This window comes from Microcebus murinus, chromosome 6, assembly GCF_040939455.1.
Source record: "Microcebus murinus isolate Inina chromosome 6, M.murinus_Inina_mat1.0, whole genome shotgun sequence".
In the NCBI taxonomy this organism is placed as follows: Eukaryota; Metazoa; Chordata; class Mammalia; order Primates; family Cheirogaleidae; genus Microcebus; species Microcebus murinus.
Genome location: NC_134109.1, coordinates 43,230,299 through 43,253,284, shown reverse-complemented (window position 1 = coordinate 43,253,284; position 22,986 = coordinate 43,230,299). Strand labels below are relative to the sequence as shown.

General features: G+C 39.0%; 1 protein-coding gene across 1 annotated transcript in view; it reads right to left on the bottom strand.

Annotated features, from left to right (window-relative positions):
* Nucleotides 1-21,019, bottom strand: part of ATG14 (autophagy related 14) — a 35,998-nt gene extending 14,979 nt beyond the window's left edge. The window contains exons 1-5 of the mRNA XM_012757930.2: nt 20,762-21,019; nt 9,624-9,686; nt 8,216-8,258; nt 6,984-7,065; nt 2,924-3,161 (exon numbers count right to left, since the gene is read on the bottom strand). Of these exons, the coding sequence (XP_012613384.1) occupies nt 2,924-3,161; nt 6,984-7,065; nt 8,216-8,258; nt 9,624-9,686; nt 20,762-20,982 (647 nt within the window). The 5' untranslated portion in view covers nt 20,983-21,019. The remainder of the gene's footprint in view (nt 1-2,923; nt 3,162-6,983; nt 7,066-8,215; nt 8,259-9,623; nt 9,687-20,761) is intronic.
* Between the last annotated feature and the right edge of the window lie 1,967 nt (nt 21,020-22,986).

The following is a 22,986-nucleotide window of genomic DNA, read 5'->3' as shown; positions in this document are numbered from 1 at the left end:
TTCCTTTTAACTGCAATTGTATGCTGGAATATAATGACTGTAACTACAGTTTGGCATTACTACCTTAAACATGTCAAGGCACCAGAGGTCCCACCATGGCTTTTGAGCCACCAATGCAAATGTCAATTCAGTGAAAAAGGGAAATGTATTAGTGTTATTATAAAAGGGCCTTCTGTGCTGCACTAAGTTTAGATTCTGTTTTCTTGGCTGGTGGGCCTCGATCTTTTTACTTTTGCCACAACATACGTGCAACATAGCTCCTACTGGCTGTCACAGTGAAGGCTGGGGTACTGTGGCCAGTTCTAAGCTGCACTGCCCTCTTCTTTTCCCCATCCAAGGAGTTTAGAGAAATGCAAACGGACAAGAAATCTCAATATAGGGATTACTTACTCAAAACCACAACCTTTTTTTTTTTTAAAAAAGAAAATTAATGGTATATAGTAATGGTATATAATAATATATATACTAAGTAAAAGATTACAACAGCACAGGCATAGGAGAAAATATTTCTCCATGTTTTCCCTTCTAGTATTTATGTTTTCTTTTCGAAAAAAATTTCAGTCTTACAGAAAAGTTGCAAGAATTTATAGGTTCTCCTGTATATACTTCATGTAACTTCCCCAAATTATCAATTCAGGAAAATACAATGATCAAAATCAGGTAATTAAGGCCGGGCAAAGTGGCTCATGCCTGTAATCCTAGCACTCTGGGAGGCCGAGGCGGGCGGATTGCTCCAGGTCAGGAGTTCAAAACCAGCCTGAGCAAGAGAGAGACCCCGTCTCTACTATAAATAGAAAGAAATTAATTGGCCAACTAATATATATATATATATATACATATATACATATGGAAAAAATTAGCCGGGCATGGTGGCACATGCCTGTAGTCCCAGCTACTCGGGAGGCTGAGGCAGCAGGATTGCTTGAGCCCAGGAGATTGAGGTTGCTGTGAGCTAGGCTGTTGCCTCGGCACTCACTCTAGCCTGGGCAATAAAAAAGAAAGAAAAAAAAAAAGTCATTAGTAGCAACTTAGTTTGGGGAATAACTATTAACTTAGGTTAGTTCTAGTATCTCAATTCAAAGGTATAAAATAATTTGTTGGTGCAGGGGTGGAATTTGTTATAAGCATTTGGTTGTGATGGGAACAACCAAGCTTCCCATAGCTCTTTCCATTACTTGGGGAAGGACCTGATTTTTGTCTTTGGTCACAGGGAATGCCTTTATAAAAATTTAGAGGGATGGTTATGATCGTAGTTGGTACAAATTAGATTTTTTAAAAAAATACAGTGGTCAGAACTGAAAAGATCTTGAGGCCGGGCGCGGTGGCTCACACCTGTAATCCTAGCACTCTGAGGAGCCGAGGCGGGCGGACTGCTCTAGGTCAGGAGTTTGAAACCAGCCTGAGCAAGAGCGAGACCCCATCTCTACTATACATAGAAAGAAATTAATTGGCCAACTAATATATATATATAGAAAAAATTAGCCAGGCATGGTGGTGCATGCCTATAGTCCCAGCTACTTGGGAGGCTGAGGCAGGAGGATTGCTTGAGCCCAGGAGTTTGAGGTTGCTGTGAGCTAGGCTATTGCCATGGCACTCTAGCCTGGGCAACAAAGTAAGACTCTGTCTCAAAAAAAAAAAAATCAGGTAATTAACACTGCTACAATACTATTAGCTAATTTACAGACTTTATCCAACTATTTCCAATTGTCCTGCTAATAGCCTTTTTGAGGTTTAAGATCCAATCCTAGACCACACATTGCATTCAGCTGTCAGTCTCCTAAAATCTAGAACAGCGCCTTCATCTTTATCTACTATGATGTATTTTAACACTGCTATCTTTGATGCATCAGAATTTAATTTGGCACGGTATTTCTGTTCCACCAGCTTCCCCGCCTCCGCAAAGGCCTGGACAGCTGTCTTTACACCAATTTTTGGATAATCCAACTTTCCCCCACAGATCCAAAATGCCACCTTGAGGTCTCTTTTTAAACTTTATAGTTTGCTCTGTTTTGAATCTGCCGTTTTATATTTCTATTTGCCAACTCTTACTAATGACAAATTACTTAGAGTCAGAGAGTAAGTTTTCAAGCTGGAAGCAACAATCAGACATCTAGGCTTTTAGAAAGTCAAGTCTGGCAACAAACTAAAAGACAGACTGAAGCACAGGCAGGAAAGAACAGTTACAAAACTAGCAAGAGGCCACTACCATCAGATTCCAGGGAAAGGTGACAGAGAGTGAGAGCAGCCAGAAGAGACAGGAAAGCCCTCGACTAGAATAGCCTGGTGGTCAGTGAGAGAGTACATGAAAGCCTTTGATGGTAGTTTCCAAATCTGCTGATTAGCAGCAGCAGTGGGGAAGTTTAAAAATACCTAGGGTATCCATGCACCAGCGCCAAAATCTAAAACCACAGTATTCAGTGCCTGACAGCAGCTGATACAACAAATGACAGTTACCAGGAAGTCGACATGTAGTACCCACCACCTGAGAGACCCCAAGCATCAAGTGTTTTTTTACATATTAGCTCATGATTTCTCTGTGAAGCAGGCATTTTTTAATCCCCACTTAACAGACAAGGAAATAAGACTTCAAGGTCAAGAACGTGCTTCTTTGACATAACTAATAGACAGCCATCTGGGATTGCAACTGACATCACTCCTCAGATGGTTCTTAATCAGGAGTGTGAGTCAGGGCCTCACCTGAAGCTCTGTGAGAGCCACAAGCCTGGGCCCCACCCCTCACCCTTGCTACCTCCCCAGCCCTGTGCAGTACGTACTGTTTGCTGAAGCACAGAAGACTTAAGTTTCATTACCAGGAAAATCAGTGACCCTGGAATGAGGCCCACTAAATGGGGTGCTGACATAGTTTAAAAATAGTATTTGGAACTTGATCTATTCCTAGAGTCAAAAGACTTGCTTACTGTACCTCACACCAGTCTTTACTTCCTCAATTGGAAAAATGACAGAGGTGAGCTCTAATATATGGGATCGCCGAAGATCTGCCAGACGCTCATAGTGACTTCTTAAGTCAATGGTTTTTTTTTCTACCAGGTCACCAAGTTTGCGATTATGTCTCTGAATCTTCTCCTTTTTCTCTTGGTGCCTCTGTGCTCGACTGTAGAGCTTCTGATTCTTTTCCTTGGTTTTGAGGAGGCCTTCAGAATCTAAAATAAATAAATCATACCCAACAATTATATCTGCAAATAGTTCCTGTGTACTGAGGAACCCCACCCCACAAGCATAAGGGTTTCCCCTGCAATTTAAACTGAACCTCAATAAAAATCAACTAATGTTCACTAAGTGGAAAATTTGAGAGTTTAGCTCAAGAAAACATTACACACAAAGCAAAGAGGACTCTGGATCTCTAATGGTAATCATTCATTAGTAAAAAGGAGTCACTCAACCACTATCAAAGTTTAACCCTTTGCACTCGCTTGCTTTTTTCTCGATTCCTTTATTCTACTCGGGATTTAATTTTTTAAATACCCGAGATTTTACAAAGCGCGGCAGTAGAATAAAAAACTGGAGTTTCTTTTCATACAAACTTCTTTATTTGAATATTTTTATATTTCAAATTATCGATACATTCAAAGAGTAATTTTAATCTCTATAATTTTTGCTAACCGTGTCGAGTCACACTCGACATCTGAGTGCAAAGGGTTAAGTATGGCACAGGAAGTACCTGACTTTCTTACAACAAGCACCAAAGAATAGTCATGCTGAACAGAAAAGATATCTAATTTAAGTTTGAACAACTTACTGGTTATCTTTTTTTCCTTATCAACCTCTTAGGTGTGCCTTGGGTTATAATCAGAGAACCCATGGATAATCTCCCAGCAAGGGGACATCTGGCAAAGGAGGATGGGCAACAGAAATAGCACCAGAGCTCTGAAAAGTCACAGTGCAGTGCTGTGGTGTGGCAACCAGCAGGGTGGGCATGCATATGCCCAGTATTTTAAGCACTGCTGTAAGGGAAACAAAAGTATGGCTACACAATGAGGAGAGGAGACACACACACGTCCTGTTGGATTTAGGTCCTTTTTGCTTTGGATCCTAAGGCCTGTTAGGGCTGTTAGGCTGTACCTAAATTTCACTTGAGTAACAAAAACAAGTTGTAGTAAACTCTCAGACAGATACTTTAAAAGGCTTATACTAAAGTTGAAAACCAAGTTTATTATTTTTCCAGGAAAGTCTCCTTTTGATACATTTTAAGGTACTTTCCCTACTTTAAGATTATTTTTGACGTGTCCACTGCCTATTCAACACCCTAATGGTCGATTTTGTTTGCTGTCCCACAATCTATCAAGGTCTTTCTTTTCATTCCCACTATCAGAATCCTAGTTAATGCTCACCAAACCTCAGCCCATCTCCAGCTTGGCTCAACTTCAAGCCTTCTTTCACTTGCTCAATCTTTATAAACTCCAGCCAATGCTCAGCAGTCCTCCACTGCCCGTCAAATAGACCAAACTACACATCCACAGTTCCCTTCCACACACCCCTCAGCATAGTCATGCTCAACTACGACATACTTCAAATCTCCTCCACAAGATGGAACCACTTAAATGTGTATGTGTGGATGGATGGATGCTGAGCCAGTCACCGTTCCCCAAATGCTTATCCCTATATGGTTGTTCAAATCAACGTCTCTCTAGGAATGCTCTCTAAGCTGCTCCTATTTTCCAAATGTCCATATTTTACTCATTCAGCAAGGTGTCCCCCTCCATAAATGCTCTACAGACCTTTTGTTCCTTGGAACCTTATGGCAATGTGTTTGGACTACTCTGATGGCACACAGCTCTTAGTTCCTTATACCGGGCCCCACTGAAGCCTGTCTCCTAACTAGGATATAACAAGCACCTGATAACGTTTTTAGACCCAAACCACCCTTTTTTATTGATGACCACTGAGCCTAGGTATTTAATTCAGGTATTACATTTCTTACAGTTTGTTTCTCCTTAGATGCATCTCTTTACCACAGCTTAGTGTGAATGTGCAAAACATTCAGTCTCTTGGTTCTATCACATGCTTACTTTCCAGTGAGTTCATTCACTTTCATCATCTTCACTGAGCTCTTTATAGGTTCTCAAATGCACAGTTTCAAATTTAATATCATGACTCCTCATAAATAGCAGAAAATCATCATAGTCACCCCATCTGCACCCAGTGCAGACTCAGCACTCAGAGTCATCCTTCTCTCATTGCCATGTCCCCCAAAACATTTGATGCTATTTCTGTAATCTAAACTTGCTTATCAGGATAAGTAACTTTGCAGCACAGATCAACTCAATTCTGCAATTGCATATTACCTAACTTTCCTATTTATTCTGTATATCTGTATTATACTGTATCTATCTGTATTATGAAACCTTAAAATCAACAGATTCTAGAGAAATAATTAATCAGGCTCTACAATTTATAATTTGTGCTCTTTCTTGAATACATGTGATAATTCAACAATAACACAAAGACAGACTATTGGGTAGCAAGCTCTTAATTCATGGGCTTGAGTCCAAGCATAGCTTCTGGAATCAATTAACGCCTTTAAAATGTAAAATTTCAGTGAGCCTGGTCTAGAAACTGGGAACAGGATTGCATTTACTTTCGAAAGAGCAGTAGTTCCCAACCCTGGCAGGTCACCAGACCGGCTACCAGTCACTACTGCCAGTAGTAGTGCTACTCAAAAGTGTGGCCTGTGGATCTGGGCCCATCTGCAAACTGTTACCAGTCATGAATAGAGGAATACAGAAATGCAGAGTAAGCTTATAGAAGCTTTTTTCTTCCATTTGACACTGCTGTAACATTTAGAACCTAAGTGTAGGGGGATCCCAGGATTCTCTTTCTAGATTTGAAAAGGGTCACCAGGTGACTCTGATGAGTTGCTAGGGATGGAAACCACTGTTACAGGGCTCACTGCTTTAGAGCCATGATTTTTACTTTCTGCAGTGGTAGTTTTTGTTTTGGGGGGATAGGAATGTGTTTTTTAAAAAACTGATCAAATCTTTAAACTTGCTCATCAGAGAAATGTGCATGCTCAGTAAATTTAGCAATTTCAGGAGGTTCATGAACGCCTAGTGGCAAATCCCTAAACATCATGGGAGGATGGGGAAAGAGGGTAAACCAACACTAAGTGACAAGAGTAACAAGTTTCCATGCTGCCATTGAACCAGAGCCTTTGGAGAATGGGTGAAAAGTCAGCTGTTGGTAGTTCTGTGCGCCTTTCACCATGCTGCCCTGCTTCTGTAGCTTAGTAATCACACGAAACTCCACTCAAGCACTTTACTAGGACAGACGTTCTCAAAGGAAGCTTTACACCATTACACACCACTATAAAATACCTGCTCCTGAAAGCAATGAGTAGACAAGAAAGGGATTCATAAGGTGTCACGGTGACTCGTTCTGAACTTTATGATTATTTTTTGAGTCAGAGTCTCACTCTGTTACCCGGGCTAGAGTGCTCATTCTGAACTTGAAACACTGATCTTCAGAAATATGTGGAGTGTTTCTAAGGACTCAGGATTTCTAAGAGGACTCTTATTTTGACAACCACGTATGATAAAGTATGAAGTGTACAAATATAATGTAAAATTAATATAGATTCAAATGATAATGTAAAATAAATAAAGATTCAAATATGAAGACTCACATAAAGGGAAAAATGCCAACACCTTGTGCTTCTGGCACGAGCCACTAATTATTATGAGTACCATGTTAGACTCTGAGCTTCCTGTTAGCTAAGGCAAATGGGACATACATTCCCTAACTTTTTTTTAACCAAGGAAAGTAGCAGGTTTTTAAGACCTCTACAATTGTGTTTATATTTTAAAAATTTCTTATACAAATGTTTTACAAGGAGAGAGTACTAAACTTCCCAAGTTGCTCTTGCTCCCACCCCTTCACCTCTTTCCCTGACCCTCTAGTTTATTCATCCCATGAAATTCCACAGGAGCCCTTCATTAAGGCTGGAGGGAAGGAGGCAAATTACTTACTTTTCTTCATTTCTTCATTTCCTTTACATATTGTTTGTTTCAGCTGCTCAATCCTCATCTTGCAGGACATTATTTTCCATCTCTGAAAAAAGCATGCAATAAGTATCACAAACGTCGATCTCTTATGATTAATATGATTATCTACCTGAGATCACAACTTATTTCAGGTATATCTTATGATAGACCTGAAAACAAAATGAAGACCGACATTTTAGGAGGAAAAATGGATATACTACATGTGCTCTTTAAAAAATAATAACAGGCCGGGCCCGGTGGCTCATGCCTGTAATCCTAACACTCTGGGAGGCCGAGGCGGGCAGATTGCTTGAGGTTAGGAGTTCGAAACCAGCTTGAGTGAGACCCTGTCTCTACTAAAAAAAATAGAAAGAAATTAATTGGCCAACTAAAAATATATATACAAAAAAATAAGCCGGGCATGGTAGCACATGCCTGTAGTCCCAGCTACTCGGGAGGCTGAGGCAGTAGGATCGCTTGAGCGCAGAAGATTGAGGTTGCTGTGAGCTAGGCTGACGCCATGGCACTCAATCTAGCCTGGGCAAAAAGTGAGACTCTGTCTCAAAAAAACCAAAACAAACAAAAATAATAATAATAATCAATTATCACCAAGTTATCGCCCAAACAAATGTGTTGATGGATGCTCCCTTCATTAGGGAACAAAAGTAGTAAGTGTTACTAATCAAATTATTTTCATATATTGTGCTTATTTTTCTCCAGTTTAATTGCTAATTTTGCTTATGGATGTTTAACATACAGAACTTTTAAACTTTTATGTAGCCTGTCAAAGTGCTTTCCCTGTGGCTTATAAAGGTTCTCCCTACCCCAAGATACATAAATCCTCTCCCATATTTTCTTTTAAATGCCTTTATAAGTTTACTTTTTACATTTAATCATTATTTCATCTGGAGTATGTATGTATAAGTAATTTTTAGAAAAAAGGATAGAGATTAGCCCATTTTGTATTTTTATATCAATATCAGACTTCATTTATCCTTTATGATGACTCTGTAATTAATTGCCTACATAATGTTTTTCATATCTAGATAAAATATTTGAGAAGGCCAGACTGCAAATATATTTAAACAAATATTTGATCAAATATGATCAAAAATAAGTTTAAACTCAAAATGACTTTTTAACTCTACCAACTTAAAAACATGTAGCCTCAAGTATAAAGAATACTAATTTAAGTATTAATATTTATTACAACTTACCAGCTGATCTGTTATCCATTTTCCTTCCATAGCTTTTAACACTCTGTATGGAAAAGAGACATAGAAAATAGACTCTTAAAACGATAAAGTGTTTTGAAGTTCAAAAATGCAAACAACTTTTAAAAATAAGTTCTCCGAAATGGCTAGAAATACCAATGTGGTATTATCATTTAAAGTGTTTTCCAAATTCTCTGTTCTCTGCAATTTTTTTCACATCCTTCCTTTTTGCACTCACACTGCCAACAGCCTGTCTATAAATATTCACAATAAATTTCTCTAACAGCCCTAGCCTTTGTCCTCAATCAATAATTTCCATCAGTCATAATTAATGTGTTACCCAAAAAATTACTATCTAAAATACCATGGTTAGTTCCCAGAGAAATGGCATAAGCCAGCATCTCTAAAAATTTATTGTATGGAATAAAATGTTCTATGGGAAAAAATAAAGTTTCTGTGATAGAGTGAGTTAGAGAAATTGCTGAGTTAAATTGAAACAGGTTTCTAATGCAGGATGTATCGTGAAAGATTTAAACGGCTCATGAATATGCTTGTCAGACCATTGCAGACTCTCTTGAGAAGCTCGAATCACACTTTGGGGATCACTCATTTGGATATTAACTGTTTTCATTTGTGGGATGGAGACAGCCCTGTTGGCATGGTTTGGGAAGGCTTTACAGAAGAGATGACCCCTAGAGAGCCTTCAGAGATGGGCAGGATGTGCAAAGAAGAGGAAAACCACTGAGGTGCAGAGAAACTGTGAATGGAGGCACAGAGACGCAGATACCTGGAGTGTGTCTGGAGAACAGTAACTGGATCAGTTTGGTGCAGAAGGTTCTATAGCACAATTCTCAATCCCAGAGTGTAAAAGATTCATCAGGGTTTCTTGTTAATAGCTCAGATTCCTGGACCTCACCCCAGACCTACTGAATCAGATTACCTAAGGATAGGATTCCAAGAATCTGCATTTTTAACCATTCTCTTTAGTTAATGAATTCTGATATAGAACATCTGCAGACCATACTTTGTAAAACACTGATACAGATATAAGAAGAAAGGTAAATGGATGTAGTAATGCCCTACAGGAGCCACCAGCACTAATTTAATCAAGCCTGTTGTCCTGGACCCATGTGACACAGGTCAATTATGAGGGCCAGGAGTTTAACTCATGCACCCAAATACTGAGTATCCACTGTGTACTAGGCACCAGGTCTGAGGCCAATACTTTCTAGAAACTTGGTAATCTCTCCTGTTGTACTTCTCCCAGATGCACTCTTTTTCTACAACTTAAGAGACTGTATCCTAAATTCAGTAAGTTAACAATCCATATATCTGCATACCACAGCTAGGAATTAAACCAAGTAGTAACTAGGTAATCTCTACAAATTAAAAGGTAAAGCAAAAAACTCACTCTTTTTGAAATTCTTCTTGCTTGCTCTTAAGTCGACTTAACCTTTCCTTCTTGTCAATAAATCTGGAAAAAAAATTCAATCTTTTATTTAAATGTTCAATTTTTTCAGTTCAATGAGACTATGCAAATTCCGGAGACCAACCAATCATGTCTGCCAATTCATGTGGAAATGTCACTGTTCTGAAAGTAAATACACATTTTCTCAATGGGATGCACACAGCTGCTTACCATTTTTTTTTTTTAAACTAAGTTCAAATCTTCAATTTGAGATCAATTTTTATCCTGTTGCTTTTTATTATGACCATAAAAAGTTATAAATTCCCCTCTACATGTTGCCTTACCTACTTCCTAAGATTTTTGATATGGCATATTTTCATTTTGATTTAGTTTGAAACTTTTAATTTTAATAAGACTCCTTGTTTGACCCATAAATTATTTAGAAGTATATCATTTAAGCAGGGCGTGGTGGCATGTTCCTGTATTCCCAGCCACTCAGGAGGCTGAGGCGGAGGATCACTTGAGCCCAGGAGTTCAAGGCTGCAGTGAGCTATATGATGCCACTGAACTCCAGCCTCAGCGGAAAAGTGAGATATTGTCTCTTAAAAAAAAAAAAAAAAAAAAAAAAAAAAAAAAAAAAAAAAAAGGTTTATTGTTTAATTTCTAGATATATGGGCTTTTCTAGGTAACTTATTGTTTTCTAAGTTAATTCACTCTGGTGTGATCACAAGAATATACTCTGTGATTTCAATCTTTTGACTTGAAACTGTCTTATGGCCTTATACACATTTTGCCTTGGAGAAAGTTCCATGTGTATTTGAAAGAATGTGTATTCTACAGCTGTTGTGTAGTGTTCTATAAATGTCAACTATTAATAGTTGAAGGTAGCTGACAGTGTCATTCAAATCTTCCAGATCCGTGCTGCTCAATATGGTAGCCACCAGCCACACATGTGGCTACTGAGCACCTAAAATGTGGTTTGCTGCTTAAAAAGAATTTGGTGGGGAAAAAAATTTATGACTAACATTATGGAACTGGTTGTAAATGGAGTGAACAGTGGCCCACTAATCATTTAAGGGAACAAGGATAATGTCATATGCTGCAGTGACATGGTATGGTGTCCACAAATAAGCTTTTGGCTGCCTCCTGAATTCCTAGCATAAAGGAAAACAATATTAACAGACCATGATAGCCCTAAAAATAATTCAAAGAGAAAAGAAGTTTCTCCAAAATATCATTTCTGTAACCCCATGTTTATAACACACCCAAAAATATTTAATTCTAAAAGGAAGGAATAAAATGGTCTAATCATGACCCTAACATTTAACAGTCACTGAAAATGTACAATACATATTAATAAAAAGCAGTGAGGCAATATTATGTGACAGAATTACATACTTGTAATGTCACAATTTAAACTTAATTAAAATAAAAAGTTCAGTTCCTCAGTTGCACTATATTCATATTTCAATAGCCACATGTGGCTTACTGGAGAGTGTGGATATCAAACATTTCCATTATTGCAGGAAGTTCTACTGGACAGCACTGCAATGTCCAGTAAAGTGGCAATGGCATGAAACAGTTATCAGAAAACTCAGAAACCAATGTGGAGTGTAGACAAACCCATAGACTCATCACTTAATCTATCAGGCATTTACTATGTGCCTGCAACACATAACAAAGCATCTTGTAGAACTGCGGTCCCCAACTCCCGGGTTGCAGACTAGCACCCTGTCCATGGAAAAATTGTTTTCCATGAAACTGGTTCCTGATGCCAAAAAGGTTGGGGGCCACTGCTCTAGAATATTAAGAAATCGAGTTATATATTCTTCTGCAGTAGACTGGGTATTCTTAAATATATCACTTGTTATATGCCTCCATTACCTTGTATCAAATATGAAAAACTAACATGGTATTTACTTCACATCATGAGGATAGTATGGTGATTTGTGTTCTAATGATACCAATAACCTGTAGAAAACAAACTCACAAGGCTCTCAAACCATGCAAGCATTGACATGGATGACAAAATCTTAGAAGCTGTAAAAGTTCTCCTTTCAGATCTGTTGTAGAAATACCATTTTGCACTAAAACAAATCAGAGATGACAGACAACAGTGTCCAGCTTTATATTGAGCTTGGTGATCCTCTTGGGCTTTGTTAAACAAACAAAAGCAGCACAGAAAAAACTCTTAAAATATACAAATGGCAGCAGGAATAATAAAGATAATTCCTACTGTTTCAAATGCTTCATGAGTCATCCTTCATGAAGGAAATTAAAAATAGGTGGTGTTAACAAAGCTAAAGAGCAGATGATATCAAGGAATGTGGGTGGGTCAGCGTTTCAGTTGCTCACTTGGTACACTCATCCATTCTCTGCATTCTCCATCCTACCACTCATGAAAGTAGATAAAACATTCATCCCACAATTCTGTGCTTTCTTAATATGGTTTCCAAGAAATGGAAAGATAAACAGTCACCATAAACAAACCAGACTTAAGTCTATATATATCTTTAAAGAAAAGGATGAGAAATTATGACTAAGACCCCAAAAGCAAATATAGCAACAACAAAATAAATAAATGGGACTTAATTAAACTATAAAGTTTCTGCACAGCAAAGGAAATAATCAACAGATTAAATCGACAACCAACAGAATGGGAAAAGACATTCGCAAACTATACATCTGACAAAGGACTATTATCCAGAATCTACAAAGAACTCAATCAGGAGAAAAAAAAACACATCAAAAATTGGGTAAAGAATGAACAGATTTTTTCCAAAGAAGATAAATGGCCAACAAACATGAAAATATATGTTCAACATCACTAACCATGGAAATGCAAATTAAAACCACAATGAGGTACTACTTTACCCCTGTCAGAATGGCCATTATTAAAAAGTCAAAAAGACAGTAGATGGTAAGGATGTGGTGAAAAGGGAAAGCTTACACACTGTTGGTGGGAATGCAAACTAGTCAACCACTATGGAAAACAGTATGGAGATTCCTCAAAGAACTAAAATAGACCTACCATTCAATCCGGTAATCCCACTTCTGAATATCTACCCAAAGGAAAAGTTGTTATTTTATAAAAAGGGACACCTGCACCTGAATATTTATCACAGAACAATTCACAGTTACAAAGATATGGAATCAACCTACACGCCCATCAACTGATGAGTGGACAAGGAAAATGTGTGTGGGGTGTATATATGTGTGTGTATGTGTGCATATATACACACGTACACTCTGGAGTACTACTCAGCCATAAAAAGGAATAAAATAATGTCTTTTGCAGAAATCTGGACAGAACTAGAGACCATTCTCCTAAATGAAGTATCTCAGGAATGGAAAAACAAATGCCAGGTTTGCACTTATAAGTGGAAGCTAAACGAAAGGTATATATGGTCATAAAGTGGTGTAATACACATTGAAAACTAAGAAGGTGGAAGGGTGGGGGGGTGATGGATTAAATCCACTTATTGGGTACAATTTACACTATTCTGGTGAAGGGTACACTGAAAACCCTAACTGCAACATAATACAATTCATCCATGTAACAAAAAATGTTGAAAAAAACAAAATCTGTTGAAATAAATAAAAGGTGGTTGGAATCCATATTTTACATACTGTTTTTCAAGTTAGGTTTGTCACATAAAATATCTGTATCTTTTTCCATGCCAGACATATTTATCTCTCTCATTAACAGGTACACAGCATTTCATTGAATGAACTTACTCATTTATAAGCTTCTACTGATAAACATTGCTAATTCCTTCCAAGTTTTTACTATTACAATGATATAAATGATTATCTTACTGCACAAATCTTTACAAGCTTTTAAGTTTCTCTGTGAGAAATTCCTATAAATAAACTGCTGAGTCAAAGAATATTTACATGCAAAATTCTGACAGTTATCCTCAAATTTCCTCTAAAACATTTAATGTAATTTATGACCCTACCAACAGCAGGTAACAGAACCAATATTCTCTCTCTCTCCCAAACACTGGACATTTCTTTTTAGCGTTTGTCAATCTGATTGGCCTCGCACCTCTCCCTTCAAAAGATAGTTCATAATTCATTTATTTCCCTTTATTTCACTATTAGAAAGGTTCAACACCTTTTCACATCTTACTGGCTACTTATTTATCTTTTGTTATTTCCCTGTCTGTGTCCTACATTTTTCTATAGTTTTTTTTTTTTCCTTGAAGGATTATTTATCAGGGAAATTAGCCATTTTTCTTTTATACATCCTTTTTTTTTTGAGACAAGAGTCTCAAAAAAAAAAAAAAAAAAAGTTAATCCTGTTAAGAGAAGGAAGGCATTATAGGCAGTGGAAGTTCTGCTACATAAAATTTAATTTGTTTTGCACCAAGTGTTTCAGCACACCAAGTGGGACAGCAGTCATGGGAATGTGCTGCTAATGAGGTGGTGGTGAAGAGTGTGAACCTCATAATTCCACTCTGTTCCCTGGCTACAAGCATGGGCAGCTGCGTGGGCCTACCCACAGGTGAGACTATTCACATAAATCTGCTCCATACTACCAGGAAAACAGCACCAGGGAACGTACTCTAAGGGATCCATATTATTAATGCTATGCTAGGGATAAATAGCATCAACATCTACAACTTACTGAGCACTTACTATGTCCCAAGCATAGCACCTTTCATAAAATAACTCTAATCCCCACCTGCCTGCCAGTTCTTTCCCTTATCCTAGGGCTATATGTTTACTTTCTCCCTAAAGTTGTGGAATAGAAAAGTCTGAGCACACACCACTATTGTAAGAAAAGCAAAAAAACTATAACCCTTCAAACAAGCAATTGAGGGCCTGAAAAAATATTCAACTCTTTGAATCATTTTAAGGAAACTATCCTAAGGAAATGAACAGAGATGATGAAAAGTTTATGTTTGAAGGTGCTAATCACAAAATCAGTAATAACAAAAAAAACTGGAAAAAAATTTAATGTTCAATAGAATGATTAATCATGATGGTATATTGCTATAAAGGACATTAAAATATTTTATAGGCCAAGATATAAGCATGTTCTTATGAGGTTGGGTTTTTAAAAAGCAAAATAACAAACTATATATATATGGTTGTAAAAATGGGTAAAATTTGTTTCCCTCTTTGTGTTTCTGTGCTTTACAAGATTTCCGTAATAACCATATATACCTTTATAATCAGAAAAGAAGGCACCATTCAATCAAAATTACCCATGCTCCCCTTTTGAGGATCACACCCTGCTATGAAAAGTACACAGTTCCCCAAAAGTATCAAGAGTTCTTAGGTCCATTGAGACAGATTATTTTTTTCTGAGTTCCTTAAATCTCAGGGTGGGGGTGGGGTGGAATGAGCACTGGCCTTCATGTCAGTGGTAGGAAACTTGCGCCATGCATGATTCGGGCACAGGCTGCTGTAGAAGAGTTAAGGCAGTGGGACATCTCAGGTAAGTAGGGGAGACACAGATGTGCCTGGGGGAGCAAGCAGAGCAATTTTTCTACCCTCATAGTGTATTTGCTAAAGCAGTTTTTTCTTTTAAAATAAGTGAGCAACCTGGTTAATCATATATTTAAGTAGAGATGGCAAAAGAACTAAGTATCTCTTGAATCAGGATACTAAGAATCACTAGCTATCAAATTTTTCTCCCTTAAATTCTTTAGGCATACAAGGGTATAATGTTTATATGCAAATAAGAGATGGAAAAAAACTGGTCCTTACCAGGATGGTTCTTTTACTTTATGTTGGAATATTTAGGACACAAGAAAATATAGTGAAAATATACTCCATTGGCAAGAATGAAGGTTATTAAGTCATTAATAGAAAATAGAAACAAGGCATTATTCAGTTCTCTCACTTGTAAAATGGGAATAATGCTTATATACTACTTGGTTGTACAGATTAAATAAAATAAATGTGTAAGCCCCAGGTACAGACAACATAGCCAAGCATATGATATTTATTAGCTTCCCATTTCTTCATTGCAATGAGTGATTTTGCACTTAATCTTACTATGTATTAAACTCAACTACAGAATCCAACCACAAAAGCCTGAGGGATTACAAAGCTAGGAATAGGGCAGTCCTAACAACATTCACTTTTTCTGCACATAAAATAGAAAAATTCATTTTTGTTTAAAAGATAGTAAATAAGCAGAAAAACAAAAAGGATAGTTTTATAATGTTTCCCCCCGCCCCCCTGGAGTTACTGAATAATCCTAATTTTGGATTAAAAAAAAAATTTTATAGCTGGGATGAAATAAGCAATATTGTGTGTACTGACATGAAAAAGATGTTCAGCTATATTAAATGCAACAGACCTCTAAAAAACTCTGCAAAATAGTATGTACTGTGTGATCCCATTTTGGCATAGAATAAGCATAGCATATTGAGTACTATACCTCATAACAAAGGAACCTTCACATGGTAGAACTGTGATTTTCCTTTTTCTATAATGCTTGAACTAAAAACATTTTTAATATTTCAAATGTCATATGTATAATATTTAGCTTTCTAAAAAAACATGTATTTTACAATTGTGGTTTTGTCAATGTAAAAATTCAAAATACTCCAAACTGGGAGGCTGTGTACAGGCTGAGGGCACTGTCTCTCTGGGCTTGATCCCAGCCCTTCATTCACTACAGCACATATGACCTCCAAGATATATCTCAATCTGTATAATAAAATGGGATGCTTTTGGATACTGTTACACATGCACTATATAAAAATGTAGTTCAAATCAGGAAATGAATTTAAGGATCAGCATAGCCCAGGATTAAGTTAGGTATATCTCTGAGCCTCAGTTTCCTCATCTTTAAAATAGGTCAATAATTCATGGGGTTGTGGCAGGGAAAGAGATAGTAAATGTGAAAACCTTTTATAAATTCTAAAAGGTATGATGGTAAGAGCAGCCAGAGATACTGATTAAAAACAAGTTATATTTTCTTAGCAGATACACATTTCTTGGGGAAAAACTATTAATAAACCGCATGAGATGGGAGTTGAGACCCCTCTTGAAGGACATAATCAAAAAGTAGTAAGACTGATGAGCTCTTGTCTAATGATGGGGAATCAGCCACCAGTAGGCTTTTGTTCTGCTGAATTCAGCATACAGAACTGAATTCTCAAGACAGTAGATTTTTATAGGCCACAGTGACTGACAACCAGAAGGATACTAGAGGGAGTACAGAATATCTAAGGATATTTTTTGGATGTTTCCCTTGAAATCTGCAACATCATCTAAATGTCTTCCTTGTCTTTTATCCCACCTCTCAATTTGTTTAGTGCCAGTGTTTCTGTTTCCTGGTAAAAGTGTAACCATAGATTCTTAAAACTCACCAGTGAGGGTAATGCAGCATCATTCCTGAAAACATACTTATAAAAACAATATACATATGCTCATAAAATTTGCCTTTCTTTTTAATCCACACTTGAAAATCACAGGCTCCTAAACCAACAGGCACATTTCCCCAGGTATCCTTAGATCCTCCTAGTCCCATTCCCCCACCAATCATGAACTATTAACTAACTTCCTCCCAGTTTTGATTGGAAAGATTACTTCAACCTATCAGTTATCTATTGGGTAGCAGTGCTATTTTTGGTGTCAGGTAAATATGCAATCAGAAAATTATTTTCCTGTTAAAAGACCTGTAATTTTAAAATGCCCAACAGTTTATACAGTTTAAGATTGTGTTGGGGGTAATGCTTAATATCATTCCTCTTCCTTATCCATTATGGAGGCAAACAAGTTAAAAGGCAGATGAGAAAGGAGAGAAGAAAGTGGGTATTGTTTAGGACTGGGGGCAAAGTAGGAGATGAGGAAAGGACTATGTTATAAGGAAGTATTCCCACGGAGCAACAAAAAAGTAAGGATATTTTAGATATTTAGATATTTTTCAACCAATCTATGTGTCAAACTCATATTATCCACAAAAGTATACATAAAGACACATGTTCCTTTCTTATGAGTCAAAGGAACTAATTATTGTGAGGTAGAGAAATGATGATAGTCTGAACTAGAAGTGGACAGATTCAAAATATATTTTGGCATCAGACTATATTAGACTTGCTGATTATTTGGACAGAGAGAAGAAGAGGAAAAATCTAAGATAACTCCCAGGTTTCCAGCTTTAGTAAAAAATGAAAAATGAATCATGATGTATAATACTGAAATAGTCCAAAAACAGATTGAGGTTGGGAAGAATGGATAGATTCATTTCAATCATTCAATAAATCTTTATTGAGCTTCTACTATATGAGGATACAATGTTCTAAACCGATAAAGTCTTTTTTGGGGGAGGGACAAGAGTCTCATTCTGTCACCCAGGCTAGAGTGCTGTGGCATCAGCCTAGCTCAGAGCAACCTCAAACTCCTGGGCTCAAGCAATCCTCCTGTCTCAGCCTCTCGAGTAGCTGGGACTACAGAGATGTGCCACCATGCCTGGCTAACTTGCATTTTTAGTAGAGACATGGACTCCCTCTTGCTCAGGCTGGCCTTGAACTCCTCACCTCAAGAGATCCTCCCCACCTCAGCCTCCCTGAGTGCTAGAATTACAGGTGTGAGCCAACAGGCCTAGCAAAACAGATAAAGTCTTGCCCTCAGAATTTATATCATTGGTTATAATGTATGAAGACAGGCCTAAAGGAAACAAAGGAGGGCCGGGCTTTGGTGGCTCAAGCCTGTAATCCTAGCACTCTGGAAGGCCGAGGCGGGTGGATCATCTGAGCTCTGGAGTTCGAGACCAGCCTCAGCAAGAGCGAGACCCTGTCTTTACTAAAAAAAAAGAAATTAGCTGGACAATGCAAAAATAAATAGTATTAAAGTAAAAAAGGAGGGCCAGGCGTGGTGGCTCACGCCTGTAATCCTTACACTCTGGGAGGCCAAGGCGGGAGGATTGCTCAAGGTCAGAAGTTCAAGACCAGCCTGAACAAGAGCGAGACACTAAAAATAGAAATTAATTGGCCAACTAAAAATATATAGAAAAAAATTAGCTGGGCATGGTGGCGCATGTCTGTAGTCCCAGCTACTCAGGAGGATGAGGCAGTAGGAGTGCTTGAGCCCAGGAGTCTGAGGTTGCGGTGAGCTAGGCTGGAGCCATGGCACTCTAGCCCCGGGCAACAGAGTGAGACTGTCTCAAAAAAAAAAAAAAAAAAAATTAAATAAAGGAGGCTGCCCTGAAGATTTCTGGGAGAAAAAGAATTCCTGACTATCTGACTATGATTGTAAAGGCCCTGAAGGTCTGTTCTTGGTATGTTTGAGGACTGACAGGAAGGCTGGGGTGTTATAGCAGAATATGTAAGTGAGAAAATAGATTAGGTCAGAGGGGGAACAGATAATAAAGGACTGTGGTTAAGGGCTCTGGCTTTTACTTTAGGGAAACTGGAAAATTTGAACAGAGGAATGAAGGAGTGGCATTACTCTGGCTGCAATATGGAAATTATACTAAAATAGGAGTAAGGGTGGAAGCAAGGACACAAGAGGCAATAATCCTTTAGTAGATCAGATCACGTGATGGTCAAAGGGTCAGATTTAGGAGAGGTTTTGAAGAGTAGATGGGATTTGTTGATGGGATTAGTTAGATAGGGTGGCTTAAGAGAGGAGTCAAGGAGTACTGAAAGGTTTTTTGGCCTGAACCAAAGGAAGAGAGATTGCCATTTACAGGTTTGGAATGAGCATGGGAGGAATAGATTCATGATGGAATATAAGGAGTTCAGTTTGCCATATTAAATAGAGATACGTATTGCAAATTTAAATACAGATGTTGAATAGGCAGACTTCAGAGTCTGCCAGAGACTGTTTTCCAGACTTCAGAGAGGTCTGGGTTAGAGATACAAGTTTGCCAGTTTTCGGTATATAGATGGCATTTAAATCACAGGAATAAGTCTAGAAAAAAGTATGGATGGATGAAGGTCCAGAACTGAACCCTTGATAAACTTCATTAGTTAGACATTTCTATCACATACATAGTATTCTTATAACAACTGGTTTAATTCTTAAAGCTATCATTTATTATGTCAGCCGTTTCTAAGGTCATCAAGAACATCAATAAGGCACAGCAATGAACTAAAAAGATTCTGTCCCACAGGTCCCTCAAAAGAGAAAGAACATTTACCATTACAGGAATACTAGGAACTCAAAACATCCCCAAACATAGACGTTGTGCTGGCTAGTGGTCAAGTGCATAGATATATAAATTCAGGCTATCAGGATTTTAATTCTATTCTTACACTTATCTTTGTGACCTAGGACAAGACACTGTACCATTTACTCAGTAGTAAGTTGGTGATAAGTTATTGGGTTGTTGTAAATGAATTAATACCCGAACTTTGGTGCTCAAAAAGTTGGCTATCTTACTATTATTGATACTAAGTTGTTGGAAAGAAGTCGAGAGTGGAAGACTCTGCCGCTAATCACACTAATCTTCCAAGTCTCTCATCCAAGGGCTTGTAGCTCTGTTCAGATTTCAAAACGAAACCAAGACATGTTCCTAAATGCAATTCTCTTAACTAAGGCTTGCAGCTCCGAGTCTGAATTTTAAAACAAAGCCAAAACACAATCTCAAATTTCTTAAAATCCAAAAAATTCTTTGGAGGCAGGGAAGGAAAAAGGAAGCAACCAGCTAGTCCTAGTTCACACATTAGAGTAAACAAGTCTGGTAACAAAGTCCACCTGTGACACAGACTACCAAACCAAGCCCAAATCCCCTTTAAACAGTTATTTGATTTTCTTCTACTCTCTCCTCTAGAGAATGTCTATGAATGTGCTTTTAAAAGCAGAAAACCAAGCTTTTAAATTAATCATAGTATATAAAGCAAAGAGCTGAGAATCCAACTCTATGGCAGCAACAGGAGAAAACTTCTCCAGAAGAGTCACCACTTATTCTTTTTTACCCTACTACTCAAGAGCACCGTGGGGTCAATCTCCTCTCGAGTGGGTGATGGGGAAACAGCGACCTTCCCTCATCTGGCCCCCATCCAGTCCTTTGGCAGTAAAGAGCCGGCACACGGCAGCTAGCCTCCCTCTCTCCCCCTCCTTTAGCCAGGATCCGGGGCCCGGACAGGGAGCCCCAGGTTCCAGCCTTTGGTCACCTGGCTAGAGAAGACACCGGAGAACAAACAATAGAGCCGTGGCGGCCGCCGTACCTCTCCCGGTCGCGACCGTCGAAGTAGACGAAATCGCCGTTCTGGACGCACTTGGCACAGGTCAGCCGGCGGCGAGTGGTGTTACACAGCGGACAGCGCTCGACAGCCACGTACAGCCCCTCCGCATCGTCCACGGAGTCCACCAGGTCCCGGGAGAGTGGCTGAGGCCCGCAGCCAGGAGCCTCCGGCGCCCGGGATCCCTTCCCACTGGGAGACGCCATGATGGCCTGAGAGCAGAGCCAGTCACGTGGGATTTTGTTTTTAACCAGGTGCATTCTGGGCAAGGAGGAGGGGCTTGGGGAGGGGCCGGGGGAGGCCGAGGATCCAGACCAACCCCTAGCCCAGCCTCCCGGAGCTCTCTGCGGCGGCGGGAGACCGTTCCCCGCGCGGTCGCTCTTCGTGTCTGCTGAGGGGCTGCTGGTCCGGAAGGAGGGAAAATTATTAGAGGGGCAAGTCCAACAAACAAAATGTCATCTGCTGGATCAGGCCCAGGACATGAGTTAAAGCCTTAAAGTTGTGCAAAATATAGTAATACCACGCCTTAAGGGTTCTGGGAAAAAACGTAATGGTAACAGAATCAGGGAAGGTATTTAATTCGCTGTGGGGTGCTTTTAAATTTCTACGACAAAGTTGGGTGGGGCTGGGGCTTGGAACTAGGTTGAGTTTTGGCCCACCCGCCTACTTAATAGCTGTGTGCCTTGGGACAAGTCCTTAACCTCCCTGTGCCTATTTTCTCAAGTTAAATGGATATAATTGCAGTACCTACCTACTGCGGTGAGGATAAGTAAATGCGTTTGACAGTATTCTGATAATACCTTGCCAATAAGTAACCAGCGAAAAACATACAAAATCAAAGTTGTAGCTTTCTGAAAAGTTAATTTTAATTAAGTGGTCAACCATCCTTCTCTACCCTGGGCCATGATCTAAGAAAACCTGGACGACACAGATGGTTAGGATGTCCCTTCAAGTTTCTTGGGGGGGGGGCCGCGATGAATAAGGGGATGGATCAGGAAGAGTATCGGTAATCTGCGTTTGAATGTATCTCTAAACCAGGGAGTCCCCAGCCTCTGCCGAGTTGCATAATCATTTCCTTATATATTAGAATGTAATAGAAATAAAGTGCACAAAAAATGTAATGCGCTTGAATCATCCCAAACCCCCACCCCACCCCTGTGGAAAGATTGTCTTCCATGAAAATCGTCCCTGGTGCCAAAAAAGGTTGGGGACCGCTAAACTACAGAAGGAAAAGACGAAAAGTGGGTTTGTGTGTAGGTCAAATTATCTAGACTGATGATTCTCAAGGATTATTTCAGCAGGCTATCCATTGATTACTGTCCTGAATAGACTCTCTAACCAAATTTTGATTTCCAAACCCCAAAGTTAGAACTGCCTACTAGGTATCAAGTGATGTTCCGCCACTGCAAACTCAGCATGTCAGAAACTGAACTCTACCTCCCCCATAAACCCGATTCCTACCTTGGTGAAGGACATAATCATTGACCACTGGGGGCCAAAAGCCATGAGTTATGTTAGCCCCCCCCCTGCCTGTTAAACTCCACACATCAGATGCTGATGATTCTACAACCTAATTAGGTCTTGATTCTGAGTCCTTTGTTCCTCCATCTTGTTGGCCTTACCTGTTTCATTTTAATACAATTATATAGGATTATAAAAGTAAGCAAAAGCAAAAAATTCCCTATGTTTTCAGAATAGAATTTACACTCTACTTGAATGGTTCCTGAAATTTTTTTTTTTTTTTTTTTGAGACAGAGTCTCGCTTTGTTGCCCAGGCTAGAGTGAGTGCCGTGGCGTCAGCCTAGCTCACAGCAACCTCAAACTCCTGGGCTCGAGTGATCCTTCTGCCTCAGCCTCCCGGGTAGCTGGGACTACAGGCATGTGCCACCATGCCCGGCTAATTTTTATATATATATATCAGTTGGCCAATTAATTTCTTTCTATTTATAGTAGAGACGGGGTCTCGCTCAGGCTGGTTTTGAACTCCTGACCTTGAGCAATCCGCCCGCCTCGGCCTCCCAAGAGCTAGGATTACAGGCGTGAGCCACAGCGCCCGGCCTGGTTCCTGAAATTTTAAGATTTGTAAGTGAGAACTCTTTCTGATCATTTCAAAAGGATTGTTTTAAGGTTTTAGTTTTTTAATGTTTCATTCTTCACAGTGCCTGTTACCTAATGGTCAGGATCATCTGTTCAGTATTTTAAAAGGCCAA